The 21,405-nt window shown below is 37.8% G+C and overlaps 1 protein-coding gene across 3 annotated transcripts in view; it reads right to left on the reverse strand.

The window, feature by feature from the left end:
- Positions 1-1,659: 1,659 nt before the first annotated feature.
- Positions 1,660-21,405, reverse strand: part of BRF1 (BRF1 RNA polymerase III transcription initiation factor subunit) — a 218,245-nt gene continuing 198,499 nt past the window's right edge. For all 3 annotated transcript variants that reach the window (XM_039336739.1, XM_039336730.1, XM_039336721.1), the window contains 3 exons: positions 10,268-10,319; positions 6,685-6,853; positions 1,660-4,495 (listed from right to left, as the gene is read on the reverse strand). In XM_039336739.1, coding sequence (XP_039192673.1) covers positions 4,458-4,495; positions 6,685-6,853; positions 10,268-10,319 — 259 coding nt within the window. In that variant the 3' untranslated portion in view covers positions 1,660-4,457. The remainder of the gene's footprint in view (positions 4,496-6,684; positions 6,854-10,267; positions 10,320-21,405) is intronic.

Raw genomic sequence — 21,405 nt, forward strand, 5'->3', positions numbered from 1 at the left:
ATTTAAGACAAAAATAGATAGGAGATTAAAGACATTTTGGTTACTTTTTAAAAACACAGAATAGTAGTTCGTTGGAAAGGGCGAAAAGGAGCTGATTCAGATGGCTGGGGACAGAAAGGGGAATCTAACTCTTTTCCTTACTACAATCTTGATGAAAATCCACTATTCCAGAGCTGTTATTTACACTGGAAAGAAAAGTCCTAAAAGTGTTAGTGAAGGTCTCTCTCAAATGGCAATAAGAGCTTAAAGAAGTGATTTGCATTAGGATCTCTACAAAAAAGAAAAGGTTCAGCTCTGTTCCTTGCCTAAAATACCAATCATTAAATGTTTGATTTCACAATAGCGATAATTTGTGCAATGTACTGCATACAAATAGCAAATGAAAATATTGCGTTTATTTAATTTATTTACTTCTATCTCATCTTTATTATATTACAAATCGTTCATGGTGCTGAACATATCCAACACACCTTCCTCCTATTTTCCCCATAACAAACCTGTAAAGAGGTTTGGGCTGAGAGAGAGTGACCCGGCAGGCCCCAGTCACCCAGCAGGCTTTCATGCTAACATCAGACTTGAAATCATGTCTCCCATTTTCTAGAGTGAAGTGATGTCTTAACCACTAGGCTAGGCCAAACTGGCTCTCAAAAGTTTGATCTACAAATATAGGATTATCCTGTCTGGGCAAACATCTAAACAACCAAATGGTAGTTACAAAGAGACAAAAAAAACTCCTGCCTCTTGTCATTTTCCAATTTTTTGCACCCTAGATCTGGTAGCTCTACTCGGAAACTAATTTGGGAGGCAGTAAGAGTGTAGTTCCAGCACAACAAAAATGCTTTAAACAAAAGTTATCAGGCCACATCCTCAAATAAATGGATTCTTAGTGCTGTTTCTCCCTTTCTTCGTTCTTCTTGGGAAAATTATGCTTGAGGATAGGGGGTAAGAAGGTATTACAACAATTCCAGTCTTTGTGAAGCCTATACATGGAAGGATAGAACAAACAGAAAGGATAGAAATCAGCATCAACTCCAAATTGAATGGCACAATGGAATGCAATGCTTCCAAAGCCACCTTCTCACTTTTGTATGTGTAGGAGCTACAACACTGCTCCCTCTATTAGACCCAGCATTAAAATGCTATTTGTGGACAAACAGCGGATAGTGGATGAAATTCAGAATAGGGTTGCTTTTCCTGTAAACACATATTTAAGTTACAAAAATGCATTCTCTCTCAACTACATACTTTTACCTATTCTGTCATTTTTCAGCAAAAGCGCCGCATGTTACATTTAAATCTGATGAGTGAAAACATGAGATAATGAATGCTCATGTCAGAATTTTACAGATTTATTCTGTGAGTTATTATTGTATATTATTGTATTTATTTGCTTCACTGTTTTTGTTCTTTTAAATTTTTGCTGGTCATTGACTGAATAAATATTATTGATTGGCTCAGTTTAGGAAAATCATGCAGCTGAACAATTATGCTAGTATGCAATGGGCAAAACTATTTAAGATCAATTCTTGGCTCTCTCATTTCTTTATCTTTCCAAAACATAGGATGAGAGGCTTGGACTTTAAGACAGCTATAGAATAGAACAATGATGCAAAAGGAAAATCTGGCTTCCAAGAACAAATTGAAACAAGCATATATATATAAACATTCCTTGAAACAGCATTTTTATTAGAAAATTAAATAGGATAATTGGTTTAATATTACAAGCCCCTACAAGAACTCCCAATTCTACTTTTTTGTAGCTTATTTTCAACAAGAATAAAAATGCTTACGTGAGGATACAATGATGGCCAACCCTGATCCACTCAGACTCTGATTAAGAAGTGTCCATTGCATGTTTGTCCATGATGCCCCTGCCCACCCCTTCCAGTTTTGTAACTTGCAGTCCAGATCTGTAATTTAACTGGTTACAATGCATACCTAACTCCATCAATGCATACCTAACTCCATCAACCTGTGCTATGAGGAAGTACACCCAAAAAAGAAACTTGCCAAGCTGCATAGAGAACCCAACCACATAGGTACAGTTGGGTGTCTGATGTGGTTATTATGAAATTGATCTGGAATACAAACATTATTAAGTTACATCTGATTCCAAAATTATGGATTTCATATGTGTATTTTTTTCTTCTGCCAACATAATACTTTTGACGCAGTAGCAATTTCTCTTCTAAGAAGTCTGATAGAGAGACTTTCATTTTTTCCAATGCAGTGAGGAGATAAAGTCACTGACCAGAAGTTTTACCTCTTTTGGAACATCTCTTTAGAAACAAATGAACTTATGAGGCAGAGATGCAAAACCTATGGTCCTCCAGATGGTGTTGGATGACAGCCTCCAGCATCCCTCGTCATTGGCTATGCTGGCTGGGACTGCCAAAAGTTGTAGTTCAGCAACTTCTGGAGGGGTACAGGTTTCTCATCCCTGCCATAAGGCAAAGCAGCAGCTGCTCAAGCTAATTGTTGGCAAACTCCTAATTCAGTGCTTACAAAAAATCATTTGTTTTGCTTGTTCCTCTAGCAATGAATAAATTATGTTACCATAACAATCTTTTTCAGAGTAAAACTGGACAAAGTACTATTGAAAAAAAGAGTTGTAATTTTACAAGTACTAATATTGTAATTCAGTGCCAAGATAAATGGCCCTCACACAGGAATAGCTAACTGGACTAGCCATATTCTCCTTACTGAACATATTGCTAACCTTTAACCAGCACCTTGAGATTAATTTAATAAAGTGATAAATCTGTACCTGGCCCAAACTATTTCAGACTGCAAGCATAGAGTGTGCCAGTCTAAGTGTGAAGTGTCATTGATTGAAAGCTTCTTTGTGTAAAAAAAAAATGCCAGCATTTTTCTCTACTATGCTAAGTTGCCTATCTGGAAAGGATCATTTGCATGGAATGCCATTTCCTCATGGGAATTCCAATTTGCAAACTAAAGCAATATAATTAAGACACAGTTTGCCATTTGAGATCCTGGCCTTGGAAACAAAGGAAAAAAATAGTTTCCACTTTAGTCTTCAAGTGGATGAAATAAAAACATCATCCCACCTTGAGTCGGTACAGTTAACATTGGCAAAAAGAGGTAGTTTGGCTAATAAAGATCAACATGAAAACTGGGCAGAGCTAACTTATAGTCCGGGGAGGATGAGAATCAAGAAAAATCTGTCTTACACAATTTAGGTGGGGAAACTACTAGTCTGTTTTACATTTTTCAGGATACTAGTTATACCAACTGATTAACTGGTTAAAGTAATGATAAATGAGCCTTTTGCACTGTTGAGCTATAAATATATCCTTAATGACATCATTACATAATAGAAAATTACTTTACATCAAACAGAAAAAAAATACTTCAAACTACTTGCTTAACAAAACAAAACAAAGGCATTACCTTGGAGAGAAATCTGACACTTCTGACAAGAGGACAGAAATTGCCCTGAGATATCATCTTGTTTTTAAAATTAAAAAATAAAACCTGGGATGGGGCACAGAAAACTTGTGAAATGGTCCTCAGTCAGAAAAAAGAAGAGTGTCAGATGTTAATCTATTGAGCTTTCCTTCCTTCTGTTATCAGCCTAGCCTTTGCTTGCCTCATCTCTAATAGTAGCAGTGAGTGTAAAGCAAGGGTGTCGTGACATATCGCAATTTTTTTCCCAGTGCCAGCAATGGGGTGGGCGCGGTTTTGCTATGATGCATCCGGCCTGCAGGCCAGCAGTTTGACACCCCTGGTGTAAAGGAAGACCCAGCTTAATGTTCTTGGAACACACAATAACTCGCCTTGCAAAGAAGCTTTGAACAACACCAACACCCATGAGGTCTCCACTCTAATAAAGCAACTTTTTTGTCTTACACTGGCATAGAGTTGACAGGCAAGCAATGGTCTGATCCTAGGATGGTATTAACAAACAAACAAACAAACAAACAAACAATACATTTTAACTTGTTTCCAAAGGAAGTTGTCTGCCCATTTTGATATGTTTTACCACTTCTGAAGCATGAAGACATGGATGTTATAGCAGGAACAAGCTTCTGCTGTTGAGAATCCTATTGATGTAAACAGTACAACTCAAAAATGTTCAAGTCGCAAATATATTCACACAAAAGTCTAGCATTCTGTAACAATTCTTCTTCTTTGTACACATTCTTACAGCAATGTATATTATTGAATCCAGTACATGGTAAGTCCAAAGGATGCTTGGGCAGCCATTTGGCTATTCTTTCATCTCTGGAACTGTTGCTTCAGTTAATCTTTTTCTTATATCATGATCCAAATCAGAAACATTTCAAGTATTCTAAAGCCAAGCTGCAGTGCCTGCCTGTAGGTCAAAGAAAACTGACAGGAATCCACTGCAAACAGAACTTTTGTTTCCAAGGCAGGAAAAGTTGTTTTTACTACTAGTGGCTTCTCCCACAATTTCCATTTGGAGACAGAAAGGTTTAATATCCATCATCATCTTCCATATCACAGCCATAATCTAAAAACAAAGGATGGGAAATTATTAGAAGCAGTAGCATCACAAGATAGTCTACCACAAGCTAGACAGTTCACTCAGGGCACAGAAATAGTCCCTACCAGCATAATAAACAAATAAACAGGAAAGTATAAAGCCTACAAAAAAATAAAATAGAAATGTAGTCAACTAAAGCACTTTAAAAGAACCAAAGCTCAAAAGTGGGTCAGCTAAGTCATCAAGTGAATAAACTATTATAACTTGTGAAGTATCAAATATCTTAAAGGTATATAAAGGGTTCTAAGAAAAGGTTTTATTAGGAATATTTATGATAACTAATTGATAAGTATCCTGGTCATTAACTTCTCAGATTTTTCTATGCAATCTTACAAAAGTTAATCCTACCTACCTACTTTAGAAGCTCTTTTTCATAAAATTATTCCCAAAGTTACAGCGGTTGCAGTGCCCTTCAGTTACCGGATCAAAATTTGGGCACTTGGAAGCCCACTTACCCTATAACAGCGATGGCAAACCTTTTAGAGACCGAGTGCCCAAACTGCAACCCAAAGCCCATTTATGTATCGTCAGGTGCCGGGTGGGCGTGGCCCATTGGGTGAATGTGGCCAATTGGGTGGGTGTGGACAATTGGATGGGTGTGGCTATGGTGGTAACGGCAAACTGGATGAGACTAAAAAGTTCAATCAATCAATTCCAACTTTGCAAGATCTTTTTTTTCCTGCGAGAAGTTGAAATTGATTGATTGAGCCTTTTTTTTTTGTACATGGCAGGGTTTATAAAACCCAGCTGAAGGCCTAGGACTCGGGCGACAGCGCGCATGCCCACAGAGAGGGCTCTCCATGCACCTGTGGCATGTGTGCCATAGGTTCGCCACCACGGCCCTATAACTACAGAAATGCTTCAACTCCTCCTACCCATCTCCCCCCCCCATCTCTGCCCTTTTGGCCACCCTACATTCTGCTGCTTTTGCTGCCCTGATTCCACCAACTGAACTTTAACATCTTCTTTTTCCTGCTGATGAGGTGCACTCAGCTGGATCCTTCACAAGGCTGATGCTGGCTGTGCAAGGCCTTCTTCCTGAGGCTGCGCATGACCATCCCATGAGGCTTCAGAAGGCCTCACAGAACTTACAGAAGGACATACACGACTTGGAGAAAGCCTTGTGCAGCCAGTAGCTACCTTTCAAAGAGCAGCACCTGGAGAAAAAATATGAAATCAGCTCAGAGTTGCAGGGCTGGTGAAGTGCAAGGTGATAGGGTCTCTGTATTGGGGTGACTGGCCATGCTGCGGGACTTGAAACTGAACTACTTTCTTGCAGCAAATACAGACATGCATATATACCGTAGGGCACTTTATGACTTGTGGACTTCAACTCCCAGAATTCCTCAGCCAGCCATGCCGTAGGGCAGAGTGTTTTGCTAATGCAATTATATTTGTATATGCTACAGGAAAAAGAGTTCCCAACAGTTTACGTATTTTCATTCCACTCAAATCAAGCCAATCTGTTATGATTATTCTATAGTTCCTGCACAAAACTTGAAATCAGTATCCACTGATAAATTAAAAGTATTTTGAAACTTACACAGTAAATAATCAGCACTCCACTCAGCCATCTCCCCATGATACTGTCAGACCTCACAATTAGTATATTCCACATCAAGGCACTGGCTATATGTACAGATTTATGCTACAATGAAAGCTTTAATACACAATCATATTGTAGTTCAAACTACTAGTTCTCCTTATTGAATATTATTTACTGGCTTTGGGAGGAACTTTTATGATTGCTATTTATGCTTGGAAACCAGAAACTATAATCAGTTTATTAGAAAGCATTAAATGTTAATTGATAATATACATATCCTTGTTCAATTAATTAACTTTTAAAAGTCATCTGGAGTACTGACTTAAGGACAGAAACCAAAAGTTCATATTCTACATTCCAAAACATCTGTCAGGCAAGTTCTATAAAACAAAACCTGCCTCCCTTCCACTGTCGTTCCAATTGTTAAATATGATAAATAAAACTAAATAAATAAATTTGACCCACAGAATCTTTCTATTAATTTGCTGGCAAGAAACAAAAAAGAAGCAGCTACACAAAGATATTTTCATGTGAGACACCATTATAGATTCTTTGGGGAGTGGGGATTCTCTTTGTTATGGGGGGTCTTCAGATACATAAAACAGCCTACCGTTTCCTCCCATTAGTTTAAGGGCGCTAACACAATGATCCTCTTCCTCTTCAATTTCTTCTTCTTCCACATCCTCCTCATGATTATAAGATACTGGACCAGTTTCCACCAGCACAGTTCCTGATTTTTCAACCTTTTCAGTTTCTGTCTGAGTACTTGGAAAGACAGCCTATAAAGGAAGAAAAGTTATTTTTTTAAAATCCTCACCTGGCACCCTTTCCCTTAAAAAATCCAACTAAGAACTTGTTTTGCTCATTTTAATTGTCATTCTATCAAAGCTTCAACCGAAGAAAGTGATATTCCAGGCTTCTGCAAGCTTGTGCCAACTAAATGTAGAGGATAATAAACTCCATTCTAACTCAAGTCAAAATAGCTACAACCATATGGCTGAAAGATGATAGCAACTGTAATTCAACACATTTGGAGATACATTAAATGCAAGAAGGCTATTATAGGTTTCTCGAGGAATATTACTGTTGTTTGTTATTCCGATATTTTAAAACATGGCTACAATGGTATGAAGATAACTAAACATGCAAGAAAGCGAACCACTTTTATTCTCTGTAAAAATTTAGCTTTAGCCAAAGCAATCTGACGCAAGAAATCTCCTTTATATAAGCCGAATATTAAAAATGATATGCATAACTTCTAATGAATTAGATAATATTCAGCTGTAATTAGAAAGAGAATCAATAACTCATTATGCAATTTTGCATCAAACTGTTTAATTAGAAGGGCCTCTTTTCAATGGAACAATGCATGCTTTGAATGCAAAACATCTCAAGTAAAATTCATGGTATCAAAAGTTCTTAGAAAATAGGACTAGGAAAGAATTTTGCCTGTGATTTTGGAAAGCCATATTTCAATTAGAATGGCAATTGAAACCAACTGGCAAACCACTTGATGAAAAGAGCATCAACTAATGTAAAAGAAAATGCAGAATATGTTAACCTTCAATTCCAGCCAACAGTCACATATGATTAATATTTTAGTTCAACATCTGGCTTGATATCTTTAGAGTAAACATATTGTACAAATAATCTTTTTATGTTCAAAGCAACTCAGTCTACATTAAATTGTTATACAATGCCAGCAATTTGGAAATCAACAAAACATTGCTGAGGTACATCACATTGTTCAAAAGAATCTCTACTACCAACAGTTTTGCTAATGAGCAAAACTTAAAACCTTCCTCAAAAAAAAAAAAATGATGCAGAAATGAAGGAAAAATTTGCAAGCAGATTCTGACATCAACTGTGAGTTTCCTCCACAAGAATCAAGACTGTGTATGGTTTCTGGAGCTCCACAACTATTGCACACCATCAATATCAAGAGAAAAAGATATATTTAACAACCAACAGATTCTAATGAAGACACAGATACTACTTATACTTTGAAATAAATAGCTTCTATTGTTAATTGCTCTATACAACAATAGTACTTAAAAGTAGTCTATAATTTAACAAAAGGTTGCATAAATAGAATAAGATTACTGTTGTCTTCCATCATCAGACTGAGGAATAAGCCATTTTGAGGAAGGGGAGAGATACCAGTTCAAAATAGTGACATGCAACCACTATTAGTTTACTAGTAGTTCCATGTTCCAACTACAGAATTTAAATCAAAATGTGGCAAAGGCTATTGCTATAACTTTTGGATACATTTAATATGTTATCATAAGAAATTACCTTTAAATAATCATGAAGTATGTCACTTCGTCAGTCTACAGCACGGGTGTCAAACTCGCCATGTCACGATTCTTTTTGCATTGCCAGCAATGGGGTAGGCACGGCTTCAGAATGATGAAATCGGCCCATGGGCCGGCAGTTTGACACCCCTGGTCTGGAGGCTATTAATTGATTTCCTTTACAGAAAATATAATATCATGAGAATGAATCTCAGACTGCAGTTGCTGACTGGGATTCACCCAAAACAAAGTCTTTTCCAAGAAGAATCCATATTTTGTCAGACTTCTTCAACCATTTGCTCTGCTCTTACTTCCATTACACTTTCCATTCCAAAATTGTGTAATTCTAAAGATTATTTGGAAGCAATTGATTGGGTGATTTGCTGGTCTGTCTAATGTTGCTTAATTAAATTAATTTATATTTTACTGTGTTGTGATATGTTTGTTACATTATCCTATATTTTTGGTTTAATGTCATTAGCCCCAAAATATATTCTATAAATAGATACATAAAAAGAAAAAAGATAGTGTATAACAAAATCCAGACTAATCGTATCACTAGCCATTTAAAACTGAGATGTGATTTGATCTGCCATCAAAAAGCTAATATGAGAACTAGAATAGCCTTCCCCAAGCTGGTATCACATAAGTTGAACTATAATATCTATCACTGACTGTAATTGCCAGAAAAGTGACAGAACTCAAGAATTGCATACAGCATATAGGAAACCCAGGAGAAATTGATGCAGGAGTAGCAATATTCCAATTTATATTAATTGTCATGCAAGAATTTTCATTCTTCTTATATGTTTTCACAGAAGAATAGCTGGATTTAAAGAAGCTACAATTGAACTATTATTTTAAAATGTGCACAGCCTTAATTAAAACATGACCTTCTGATGATTATCATATCCATTTTCCAAATGTGTGCATTCTACAAATGTGCAAGTTTTTCTAATGAGAACAGCACGAAAGTTGAGATAAGGTTTCTAATCAGTAAAAGCAAAAACTGTTCTGGAGGTATTGGTTGCAGCAGAAATAAGCATTTTTAGTCATTTTTAAACTACCAAAGATATCTTTCAACAAAATTTCCTAAATCATTTTCCAAAGATAACTCAAATGATACCTAGCTTTTAAACTTGTGAGAACATGTGTTCGCTGAAGCACCCGATAGGCTATGTGGTACATGTTTACTCATTAAGCAAATTAACTAGCAGGCATTCAAAACAAGGAAGGAGTGTATAGATGAATACTGGGGAAGGGATAACTGACACAGCAACATACAATATGTACTTATCATTGGGGGCGGAGGGAAGAGAGAGGTTTCTTGCTTACTCAGAGCTGCTTTGGGATAGTGTTAAAGTTGGTTCTGAGTTTTGTGCCAAAAGCCAGAGTCCAAAGATTGAGTGTAGCTAGGATTAAGAACTTGTTATGGCCAGGAAAATAAATTTAAGTTTCAGCTCAATAGCAATAGCACTTAGACTTACATACTTCCCCGTTGTGCTTTACAGCCCTCTCTAAGCAGTTTAGAGAGTCAAGACTATTGCATCATTTTACCGAACCTGGAAGGAGGGAAGGCTGAGTCAACCTTGAGCCCCATCAGGATTGAACTCTAGGCTGTGGGCAGAGTTAGCCTGAAATTCTGCATTCTAACCACTGTGCCACCAAGGCTCCTAAAATTCATCAAAGTCACTAATACGAATATAATATTACATACATTTAATTATGTTTTTCTTCTGTTATATTAAAAAACATGCTTCAGCAACAAACCTCTGAATTTATTCTAAAGGCTAAACCTGAGACTGCATGGAACTCTGCCCTTCTGCTCTAGAATATGCTTAGCATAAGGCTGAAGTTGATTCTGAGAATGAAATAATGTTCAGATCAATACCATACCTCTTCCGTGGCCGGCTTTTTGGCTAGCTGGGTTGAAATCAAGGGCCTTAGCCTACAAACAAACAAAAAGAGTGAAAAAATGTTAGGTTCTTGATACAGAGCAGAAAAAAACTCAATCCTCTTATTTTGAAAATACTATACAGTACATATAGGTGAATATACAGATCCAACATGCTATATACTCTTTTACTTTCAGCAATTTTTATGCAGAGCACAGATAAAAGAATAAGAAATAGTAGTAAAAAAGAAATTAAAGACCAAAATATAAGAAAAAAGGAGAAAACACAGTTTTAATATTTTACACCAAAATACCTCACTGTAACTCTCTGTATTGTTCTGTCATTGGTCTCATTGAATCCATACATTACCTTTTGTTCTTTAAACTTCTTACCTCTCTTTTTTTAACAATCCCTTCAACTCTAACCAATGTCTGCTTTCTTCATACTTTTAACCAATTCAGTCTTCTTTCATTTATTTGTGTTGGAATTCACTCCCTTATTCATTCTTAAGGTCAAACCTTCTCAACCTACTTTATCTTCACTAATGAATAACTTCTGTTTCCAAACCATATTCAACCAGCGTCCATTTATTCTGGATACTTTATGAGTGCCCCATCTCCACTGCATTGAACTCTTATTTTTCCATTGAAGTACCAAATTTTCATTAGTATTTAACAAAATAGGCAGAAGCACCCTCTTTTACACAGCCATTTTTTTCTTTTAATGAATCTGCTACATACTGCATATGTGTACTGATATATTAACATACCAGATCAAATTTTTTTTATTGAAGATTCTGTTTGTATTTTACTTTATTTTATTTACAAATGTACTGAACTACTAAGGGGACATCACATATTCTTCCTGATTCCTAGCTCAATAAATATTCCACTTATTTTCAGGAATGCTTCAGTTCAATTGTATACCATTTACAGCATTCAACAACCAGCATTCAATCCCATTTTCATGCAAAACATTCTATAATTCAAGCCTATTACATTATCAACATTTGCTTTGAGTTAAGAAATGTATAATAAACATTCTGATCTTCCAATGACCTGTTGTAAATTTCCTGCCTGGCACAACTTGTATTTGTTTTCTTCTTTGTATACCAGAATACTTCGAAATGATTCCTGGTACCTGACATCATTAAAATAAAAATATTCATAAAACAAATACATAAAATTAATACTAATTAAACTATGAACCAACTCCAGCATCCATAATCCATGTGACATATAAAAACATTCTACTGTGTTAATAGCATTCCTGTACACCAACAGAAAGGGGACCATTCACATTTCCAAGGGGAGGTTATTTCAAACAAATGAAGCAAAGATACTGTAGTCTTACTTCATATATGTGTGCATGAGCATGTATAAGCTATCTGGAAAGGCCAGCTCTTAAAGGAAATGAATGAGGGGAGACTGAGGACTGAACGGGTGTCACACAAGAGAAGGAGTCTGTGTGTGTGTGTGCGCGCGCACACACACACACATACACACTTTCTTACTTTCATTTATGTCTTTGTTTAGCCATTATTAGCTGTTCAGTGTCATCACAAGATGGGCAGCTGCATAGATAAATAAATAAATACTGTGTTATCTGATTGGCCCAAGGACAATACTGACCAAATCAGGCCTCCCGAAAACTGATTAGCTTCCTGGTGGTTTCATGTAGAAAAGTTCTGTTACAACAAACTTCATAGGTAGTCCACAAAGTAGATGGTCAGATCTATCCTTTCCTCACTACCACCAACTAGAATTGCCCTCTCACAATGGCAGAGAACCAATGTGAAACCACGCCCATCCCCGTCAATCACTCAGAGGCAGCCCAGAAGAATGCCAGGGTCAGTAATCCTGACAGCCCCTGAGAGTTCAAAGAGGACCAGGATTGCAATCTCTACTCCACAAGTCATCCACAAGGACAGCCAAAGCAGCTTCTATACTTAACTTTGGCATGAAGCCCAATTGCAAAGGATGTAAAACTCAAATATAAAGCAATTTGTTGAACTACTAGCTTTACATGCAGAACCTGTACAAAATGAAAAATAAAGAACAGAAAACAAAAGGATACTTTGACAAGAATTATTTATGAACAAAGATCATATAACTACAGCTTAGTAACAACTATCTCATAGTAAAATCTTGGCATATCAGCCAGAAAAATGCTAGTTTTAATGACAAAAGGACTACATTATTCATTTATAACATGAATAACAACTGTTTTTCAATAAAAATAGTCTCAGAATGGCATTACAATAAATAAAAATAATAAAATTCTAGCAAATGCAAATATAAACCAAAGGAGAAAAACAACAGTCCAATTCAGATACAGAATATGAGTAATAAAAATTATTCTCTTTTGTATAATGCCATGCTACTGAAAATTAATAATTTGTACACTTGATTAAATGTAACTGGCTCACAAAAACCTAGATGGCACAAAAAATATATTGCTCTTCAAGGTGCAACAAGACAGTTATTGCTACATTCTGGAAAAGTGTTCACTTGATACCAAAAAGATATTAGAATCATTTTTTTCTGTTATACTGAGATGTTTTAGTTTATGTTTTAATAGAGTTTAACATTTTCATTACAGTTCTTTTTATCTGCATAATTATTGTTATTGTTAGCCACTCTGAGAACTGCATTTGGTAGACAAGTAAAGATATAAATAAAAACACTATCCCCCCCCCACTTTTCCTGGAAAGACTATTCCATGTACAAGATGCTAATATTAGTTAAACAATCTAAGCACAACTTTTAGTAGTATTTAAAGTGTACACTTTAAAAATCTACAGTATGAATATGACAAATATGTATACCACATAAATATCTTTGGGAGTTGGCCCAAACCAAAACTAATGATAGCAACAATGGTTTATATTTTCAGTCTAGCCTCACCGTGTTTTATATATGAACAGCATAAATGAATTTGTCAAGTTAAGTTTGGTCCTCTAGGCCAAAGGTCTCCAACCTTTATCGGTTGGTGGACTGGAGGGAAAGGGAGGGGGAAGCATTTTACACCTACTTGTTTGCACACACACAAATGGGATCGTGAGCATGCACGACGCAAACGGGGAGGTGCTAGTGCCCACATGACACTCGCTAGCAAAGCCCCATTTTTGCTGTGTGATGCCCTGTTTTTGCCGCACAGCACCCTGTTTGCATAGCAGCAGCGGCGCTAGCGTGAGTGGGGTAGTGAGCCACAGCCCACAGGTTGGGGACCCCTGCTCTAGGCATCCAGGCAAGTGGCAGATAATAGCTAAACATTCCCACAGTGCAAACATTGGCAAACTGCAACCTGAATGTGTGAAGGGGCCTTTATTATGCAGCTATACCTGCCTTCATTTTTGAAATCCACGTTACATGTAAAATACACAAAACCTGAAAGCAAAATTATATTTGTGCTTTAAAAATGGAAAAAAAGAAAATAGAGAAGGAAATCCTCAACAGTCTGGTTACATGCTGCTTCCTTAAGGATTGCAAGTTTCTTCATTCCCTCCTACATTCAAGAACAGAGAGCACAAAGTCAGGTGAATCACTAAATTGGCTGCTTATTGGCTTTCCTAAAAAAAAAAAAATCCAATTCTTATGGAAAGTCTGGATTATTTTCTTTTCTTCAAGCAGGAAATACTGCCTTGTTTCTGTTAAACTTCCAAGACACATCTACCGTAAATGCCGGCGTATAAAACGACTTCCGCGAGCGCTGAAATCGGCGCCAAAGACGGGGGTCGTCTTATACGCCGAGTCGTCTTATACGCCGGAAATACTGGTAGTTTCTGACGTATAAGATGACGTTCTAGGAATGCGGCCCGGCTATAAAGACGGGGGTCGTCTTATACGCCAGGTCGCCTAATACACCGGCATATACGGTAGATAACTTTTGAAAGTAATATTAGTCCTCTTCCATCCTAATTTTTCCTCACACTTCGGTTTCCTTCTAAGTCATTCTGCAGCATTTTAATAGAGGTTGTAGATAAAAAGTCACTATCTTAAGGGGAAATCATTGCACCATTGTATCTGAATGATAACATTTGGTAGGCATTTTTTCTGCATTGTAATTATAGTAAGCCACCCCTAAAATATAAGGCAAGAAATTCAATACATTAAAAATAATAATTTTTAAAAGTTGGAGCAAGCCACTTTATCCAATTTTCTCTCTTTAGATTTACTGCCATTTTGTGATAAATGTACAGCTTCCATTAGTCACTTATACATTTATAATACTAGCATAATATTTCACCCATTAGATATAGTGTTTTGTTTTATAAGTTGGAAAGTCGAGTTCTCAAACATCAAAGAATTAACAATAGTTTATTTTCAACAGGAAATTAATCTATATCCCACACAAATATATATTCTGCCCAAAATGTGCCAGGAGGGGAAGATGAGATGCAAGAATCATTAGCCTCTTATTTCTGTTCTGCTAGTCATCTTATACATAAGATTTGTCCATTAATGTTCCTTAAAATAATAGCAAAATACAGGTTGTAATTCTACGTCAACCTAACTGGGAATAAATCCCATGGATTATACTGTCCACTTTCCAAAGTATTTGTAAAGTTTTGGAAATGCCAATAGAGAAGGCAAAATGTTAAAGAACCAGGAATTCCCATGTGAAAAGAAAAGTAAGGCTAAAATAGAACTGAAAGTAATGATCACCATCATCAATTGCATTTTGGTCAACTGTAGAAATGCACTTTTAAAAATAGCATGAAGCTCCACGGCCAGACACTGAACCAACTCTCCCAAAATGATCTGATGATTTCATTAAATCAAATGTGACTCAGAATCTAATCCAAACAGGTTCATATTCCCTTTCAATCACCAGACAAAACTGTTCATCAGGACCACTAAGTTGCTACCTATGGCAGAGAATATTTATAGCTCAGGATTGAACTGTGGGGTTCTTAGTGCTTGCAGAGCTTGAAACAACCAAGTTCAGAGGGCATTAAGGACCCCACAAATTGCTATCTATTCAGAATTCTGACCAGAACCCTCTGCTAAATGTCTTTCAAAATTGAAGATACTACGCAATTTGGTTCTGTAATATAAACACAGGATTTAAAACGATCAATACTGGCTTCCTGTTAATCTCTTTCCAGTGCCTTCTCTCTCAAAGAAATACTCCTTGCCTGTTACCTGCTATGCATAGCTTGGTGTTTTAAGTTCAGAGCATATTAATTAACACCCGATTTAAAGTGGATTTCAGAATATTTTTCAGAACTATTCTAGTGCACCTTCCCTTTCACTTTCACCCTTTGCTATCCATGGTTACCACAGAGGCATTTACCTCAGTATAAGATGTATAACTCCTTAGAGAGCAAAGTTACAATCTATTTGTAAAAGGCAGCTCCAGCATAAATAGCTGACAGGTTATCAGTAGCATTTGCACATCATTACACATCAGTAAAAACACTTAAAGGATATTCATTTTAAAAGTAAAAGTCAGCTTATACCCATTCATGTTATTACGAGAATATGTTGGTCCTGACATGGTAGAAGAAACTGCATCCCCTGAGAATACCCTGAAGTAACTATTCTTCTTCCAATTAGGAGTAAGCTGTTGAACATGCCCTCAGGGCAACTAAATAAATGAAAAAGGAGTATGAGAAGCTGGAGAAATATCAAGGCCTGAAGGAGGAACTAGAGAGGTTGTGGAAAGTAAAGGGGAGTGAAATGGTTCCCGTGGTCTCAGGAGTGCTTGGGCCTGGGACTCCTAAACTGGAAGAATGACTCTAACACAGGCATATCAAACTGCCGGCCCATGGGCCAGATGCATCATACTGAAACCGCGCCCACCCCATTGCTGGCAATGGGGCAAAAGTCACGATATGTTGCGCAACATCACATGACATCGCTAGTTTGACATGCCTGCTCTAACAGATCCCAGGAATGACATCAGAGCACTCTGTCCAGAGGAGTGCAGTGCTAGAAACAGCTAGGATGCTGTGCAGAACCCTCAAACTCCCAGGCCTCAGGTGGAGGACCCAAGATTGAGGAAGACATATACCATCTGTAGGGTCAAGAAATGTTTTTTTTATATTTTTAGTTAGAATGTAGTACTGCAGGCTAACTCTTCCCACTGTTAGGAATTCGAGCCTTACTGGCTCATAGTTGACTCAGCCTTCCATCCTTCTGAGGTCAGTAAAATGAGGACCCAGATTGTTGAGGGCAATATGCTGACATCTGAAAACTGCTCAGAGAGGGCTATAAAGCACTATAGAGTGGTATACAAGTCTAAGTGCTATTGCTATTTTTAAAAAACAAAGTATCTAGAATGCAGAACTCTGAAAAATAGGATTAATAAATGAATATGATACTGACAGAATAAAGAGTGATTGGTAATCTCTTGCTTTATATGCCTGCACACTTTTAAGTGTGTATCCATGTGAATCCACTAGAAAAGTTATAAAGAACTTTTGTGTAAATGTATTGTTGACCTTCCAAATTAATATATTTATTTTGAATGTTTACTCCTACACCTAGCTTACCTTTGCAAACTCTCCTGATGGATAGCAAACCAATAAAATCATAAATTACATAAAAAGAACAAATACTAAAGTATGAGACCGAAGAAACTTCCCTGCTATCTCTTTTCTCCATATAATATGCATTTCAATTGCTGGAATTTGTGCCCATAACAAAGTTCCTTTTCCCCCAGACTATTTCTCTCCCTGGCCAAACAAGCAATTACCTGATGGGGGGGGGGAAACCTGCCTTTATTAATCATCCTCTTTTGTCTTGAAAAGCAGTAGCAGCCAAAGCAGGTTTTCTGAAGATTTCAGGGATTTGAAATATTTGAGCAGTGGTGACGAACCTATGGCACGCAGCCAAGGACATGGCAGCAGGGACAAGACTCCGTCCTTTCGCCCCATGGCATGCAGATGATGCTATGGACGCGGGCAGAGGGCGTGGCTGCCATGGCACTGCTGGGTCGCCTGGGCAATCCGCTGTGGTGGGCCGTGGAGGCAGTGGGTGGCCCTGTGGACAGGCTGGTGGAGTGGGGCAGAGCAGAGGCAGAGCGGGCAGGGTGGGGGTGGTTTTGGGGCACTCGGTGTCTAAAAGGTTCGCTATCACTGTATTAGAGTATCTGTGTATGTCAGAAATTTTGGGTGGCAAGCTATCATATAAGACTGGCAAAAAAAAAAAGGGTGACCACTGCATGGTACAAATAGATACGAAAAACTTTACTCACACTTTTGTCATTTAGAAGTCACTTGGATTTTTGGAGCCATTAACATTGTTACCAATTTGTTTTTAGAAAATCATAATATAGAATTGTGTTTCTTTTTTATCCACAGTTCTCTTTATATATATATTCTCATCTTTTGTGGTACATGAGATACAGAATTGTTTTCCTGATGGCATGTCCCTTTTTAATACTGTAAATGCCCTGACCTCTCTATACTAGGGCAGCTTCTGTCACACCACACATATGAAATAGTAAATTGCTGGCTGCCATGGCTACAAACATTGGCACCTTCTGCTGTTCCATTTCACCAGTGAGTGCTCAGATACTATAATATGCCATAATTGAAAAAAAAAATGCAGTTTTTTTAGACTGGGGTGAGACACATAATGATTCAAAACTCAGAGCCTTTTATCCAATATTATAATAGGCATGTGTTCCCACAGTTGACACAAACCCCATATATAGTCACTTCATTAATCAGAATTCTGCTTGAGGAGGGGATGTGCCTATTGAAGGCATTGACTATAAAATGTCTCATTGAGGGGAAAGGGCCACATTTTTAATTTAGAAATAATTATGGGTTTCAACTGGTGCATCAATCAGCTGTTTAATGGCTAGTTGAGTGTTAGCAACAATGTTGCTGAGGATGCTGGTGAAAATTGGAGATATTGAATTAGCTACCTGCAACCTGCAGGCAGTATGTTGTACAAGTCTACGATACGTAACTAAATTATACAATTTGAGCCAAAATTGAGCAAAAGTCATTAGTTTTGGCTCTAAGAGGGGAAGTATACCAAATCAGGAAGGCTGAGGTCATGCAATAATTCACAGAAAACATGATCTAGCAATAAAAGTGAAAGCTCTTACAATGGATTCCTAGTTTCTGCATCTTCCAGAAGTCATTCCAGATTTTTGAGACATTAGCATTCATGGGGGAAGAAAAGAATGGGCAAGTGACACAGCAATGGCTTCAAGAAAACCATTCACCACCCACCTGGCAAGATACATCTGGTCCTTGCTCTGGCCAGATGCAAAAGAGCTCTGAAACCTGGCTCTTTCCTCACACGTTAGGTTAAAGCAGAGATAGGCAACCTTGGCTCTTTTATGACTCGTGGACTTCAGCTCCCAGCATGGCTGGCTCAGGAATTCTGGGAGTTGAAGTCCATGAGTCATAAAAGAGCCAAGGTTACCTACCCCTGGGTTAGAGTGAGTAGCAGGTCCTCAAAATTGATTGTCTTTAATGGTTGCTTTTCTTCTAGTATTGGATATAAAGGTATTCCTTGATTTACGACCACAACTGAGCCCAGAATCTCAGTTGTTGAGTGAAGTGGTTGTTAAGCAAGATGTCACATGACAGTCCACATAACTGTTTTAAACCACAATCCTGGCACTTACAGTTCCAGTCATTAAGTGATTACAAAGGTCATTAAATGAACTGAGTCTCAGGTAAGGAGTATGGAGTGCCTGGGAGGGGGATCCCTAGAGACACATGTGTGTGGCCTGCACCAGGCTTCCCAACCTGTCTGAGGCACCCATGCTGCCTCTCTTCTGGGCTTGGATTTTGGCTCCCTCTTGTCTCTAGAGGTTGATTGAAAAAAGCTGCTGGCAAAGAATGTCCACTCTTCTTCCTGCCCAATCTCAGCTCCATTTCTATATCCTGTAAGAGAATGTGGTAACTTCTCCATGCACAGAAAGGATCTCTTCAATGGGGTATAGAAACAGAGCTCAGAGATCAGGATCTGATCTCTATTTCTCCACCCTCCCCCATGCATACAAGGGAACTCCTTTGGCTGGTTGCAGAAATGGAACCCAATTCATCCAGATTGAGCTCTGTTTCTCTATCCTGCTAAAGCAGTTCAGCTCCCCTCACCAAACAGCTCTTTGGGAAGGATATTAAGGGATATAGGCCACATGATCAGGAAGGTTTTAATGTGTTTGAGCAATGTAGTGGAAGTAAGGTAACATACAACATACGACTGACGATCTTTGCTGGCATGGCGAGTTTCTAGCTGTTTCAGAACTGTTGGTGAGACTGTTAAAAGTCGTCGGTGCTGTTTGAAATTGTTCTGCCGGCAGCAAGATCTGACTGCTGGCCCAGCGACGGATTCTATTGCAAATAAGAGCTGTTTCCAAAGGAGGCAGAGGAGGAGAGATCCCAGGGCTTATGGAGCGAAGGAACTGGATGAGGCTGTCGGCAGACCCAGAGGATGGGAGAGAGGCTTTTGGAGGAGTTGGTGGCGATGGCAGCATTCTCCAGGAGCGAAAAGGAGTGAGGCTTTTTAAAGGAAAAGGTGGAAGAGACAAGATCAGAAAAAGGAAAGGAGTTGAGATTGTCGTGCAGGAATATAAGCTAATTTGAGGGCTAATCCACATGGAGCTCCGTTTCCATCTGCCCTGTTTGCCATCGTTCACTCCCTAGAGACTAAAATGGAAGATCTGTAACTTGAGCTAGCCACGAACAAGGTGTGTATATCGGAGGTGGTGACCCTTTGAGAACTGTATGCAACGAAATTTCATTTTGATGTATGCTGATTGGTGTACTTTCAAAGTGACAATAAAGTTGTTGTTGTTGTTGTTGTTGTTGTTGTTGTTGTTGTTATTATTATTATTATTATTATTATTATTATTATTATTATTATTATGCCAGCCCACAGGGGCAAGAAGTAGTCCTCTTGGCAGGCAGCAACAGCCTGCAATGTTCTCACTGATTTTCTGAGGAAACTGACAGAGAGGATTGCAAATGATGACCAAATGGTCCCAGGGCACTTGGCAACCAGTTAAGTGTGATCAGGTTGCCAAGTAACTGATTGTGATCACATGACCACCGGGGCCATTGGAAGTGCTTTACGGGCCGAAAGGCACCCTTTTCATAAGTTCAAACAGTTGTTAAATAACTTATTATAAGTTGAGGATTATCTGTATTATATGAGTGTCTTACTGTATGCTTTAGTCTAGAGTTTTTGTAGAATTGAGCAGTGTAAATCTCTAAAATAACTAAGCAAATAAATCATAAAACACAATGAAATTCAAACTCTGTTCTTATTGTATTTGCATGCAATGTCACAATATGTATAGAAATGGGCAGAACCTGTATCATGACATCACAATACATGTTTTGTCAATCTGGCATTAACATAGTTAGGAACAGGCATGTGTTCTTTTGATAGTGCCTCCCTGATAACAGCAGAAACAACCAACAGCCATTATTCCCAGGTAGATGATAATCTTTCTCCTCAGATGTGACCCGCCTATTATGGATCATATTTTCTTCTTTTGTTGGATTGAACAGAAAAAAAGATGACTCTGCTCTTTGAGTGCCTTGCCTCATGCTCAGCACCAGTGAGACTCTAGCAAAGAAGGAAGATGAGCTCAGCGCCCTAATCAGATTTTGCATTTCCCCATGGAATATCATAAATAGTCATTTGACATAATATATTTGTCCTATTCCCCAAGGCCAGAAAAGGCCATTCAAGTCAACTAAGAATGCAGGCAGAATATCCCTATTATGTTCTATTGCACATTTTCTTCTGCCATCTTAGCTTTTATCTACTTAGCAAGGTATACTAAAAAAAATTAAGTTTTATTGCATCCTGTTCTTTAATGCCACTTCCTCACTTAAGATATATTGCAATGCACACTATTGTATGTGTATCAAACTACAATTCACATTTAAAGATATATATTACCCACAAATATTCAGGAATTATTCCTAACTACTAAATACAATTCTGCGGTTTAATGAACTTAAAGCACTGATTGTTAATGGAAGTTAATCTCACTGAATCCAACAAAGTTTACTAAAACGTATGTATTCAGAAGTGGAGCTAAAAGCCATTATTACTGTTACTATATTTTAAAATGCAAAATCAGTGTAACTTACTAATGTCCTTCCCAAAATAAAACAGATGACATAAGTTGCTGATGAAATTTAGAAAAAAA

This window comes from Crotalus tigris, unplaced genomic scaffold, assembly GCF_016545835.1.
Source record: "Crotalus tigris isolate CLP2741 ecotype Arizona unplaced genomic scaffold, ASM1654583v1 scf7180000017548.2638350, whole genome shotgun sequence".
NCBI lineage: Eukaryota > Metazoa > Chordata > Lepidosauria > Squamata > Viperidae > Crotalus > Crotalus tigris.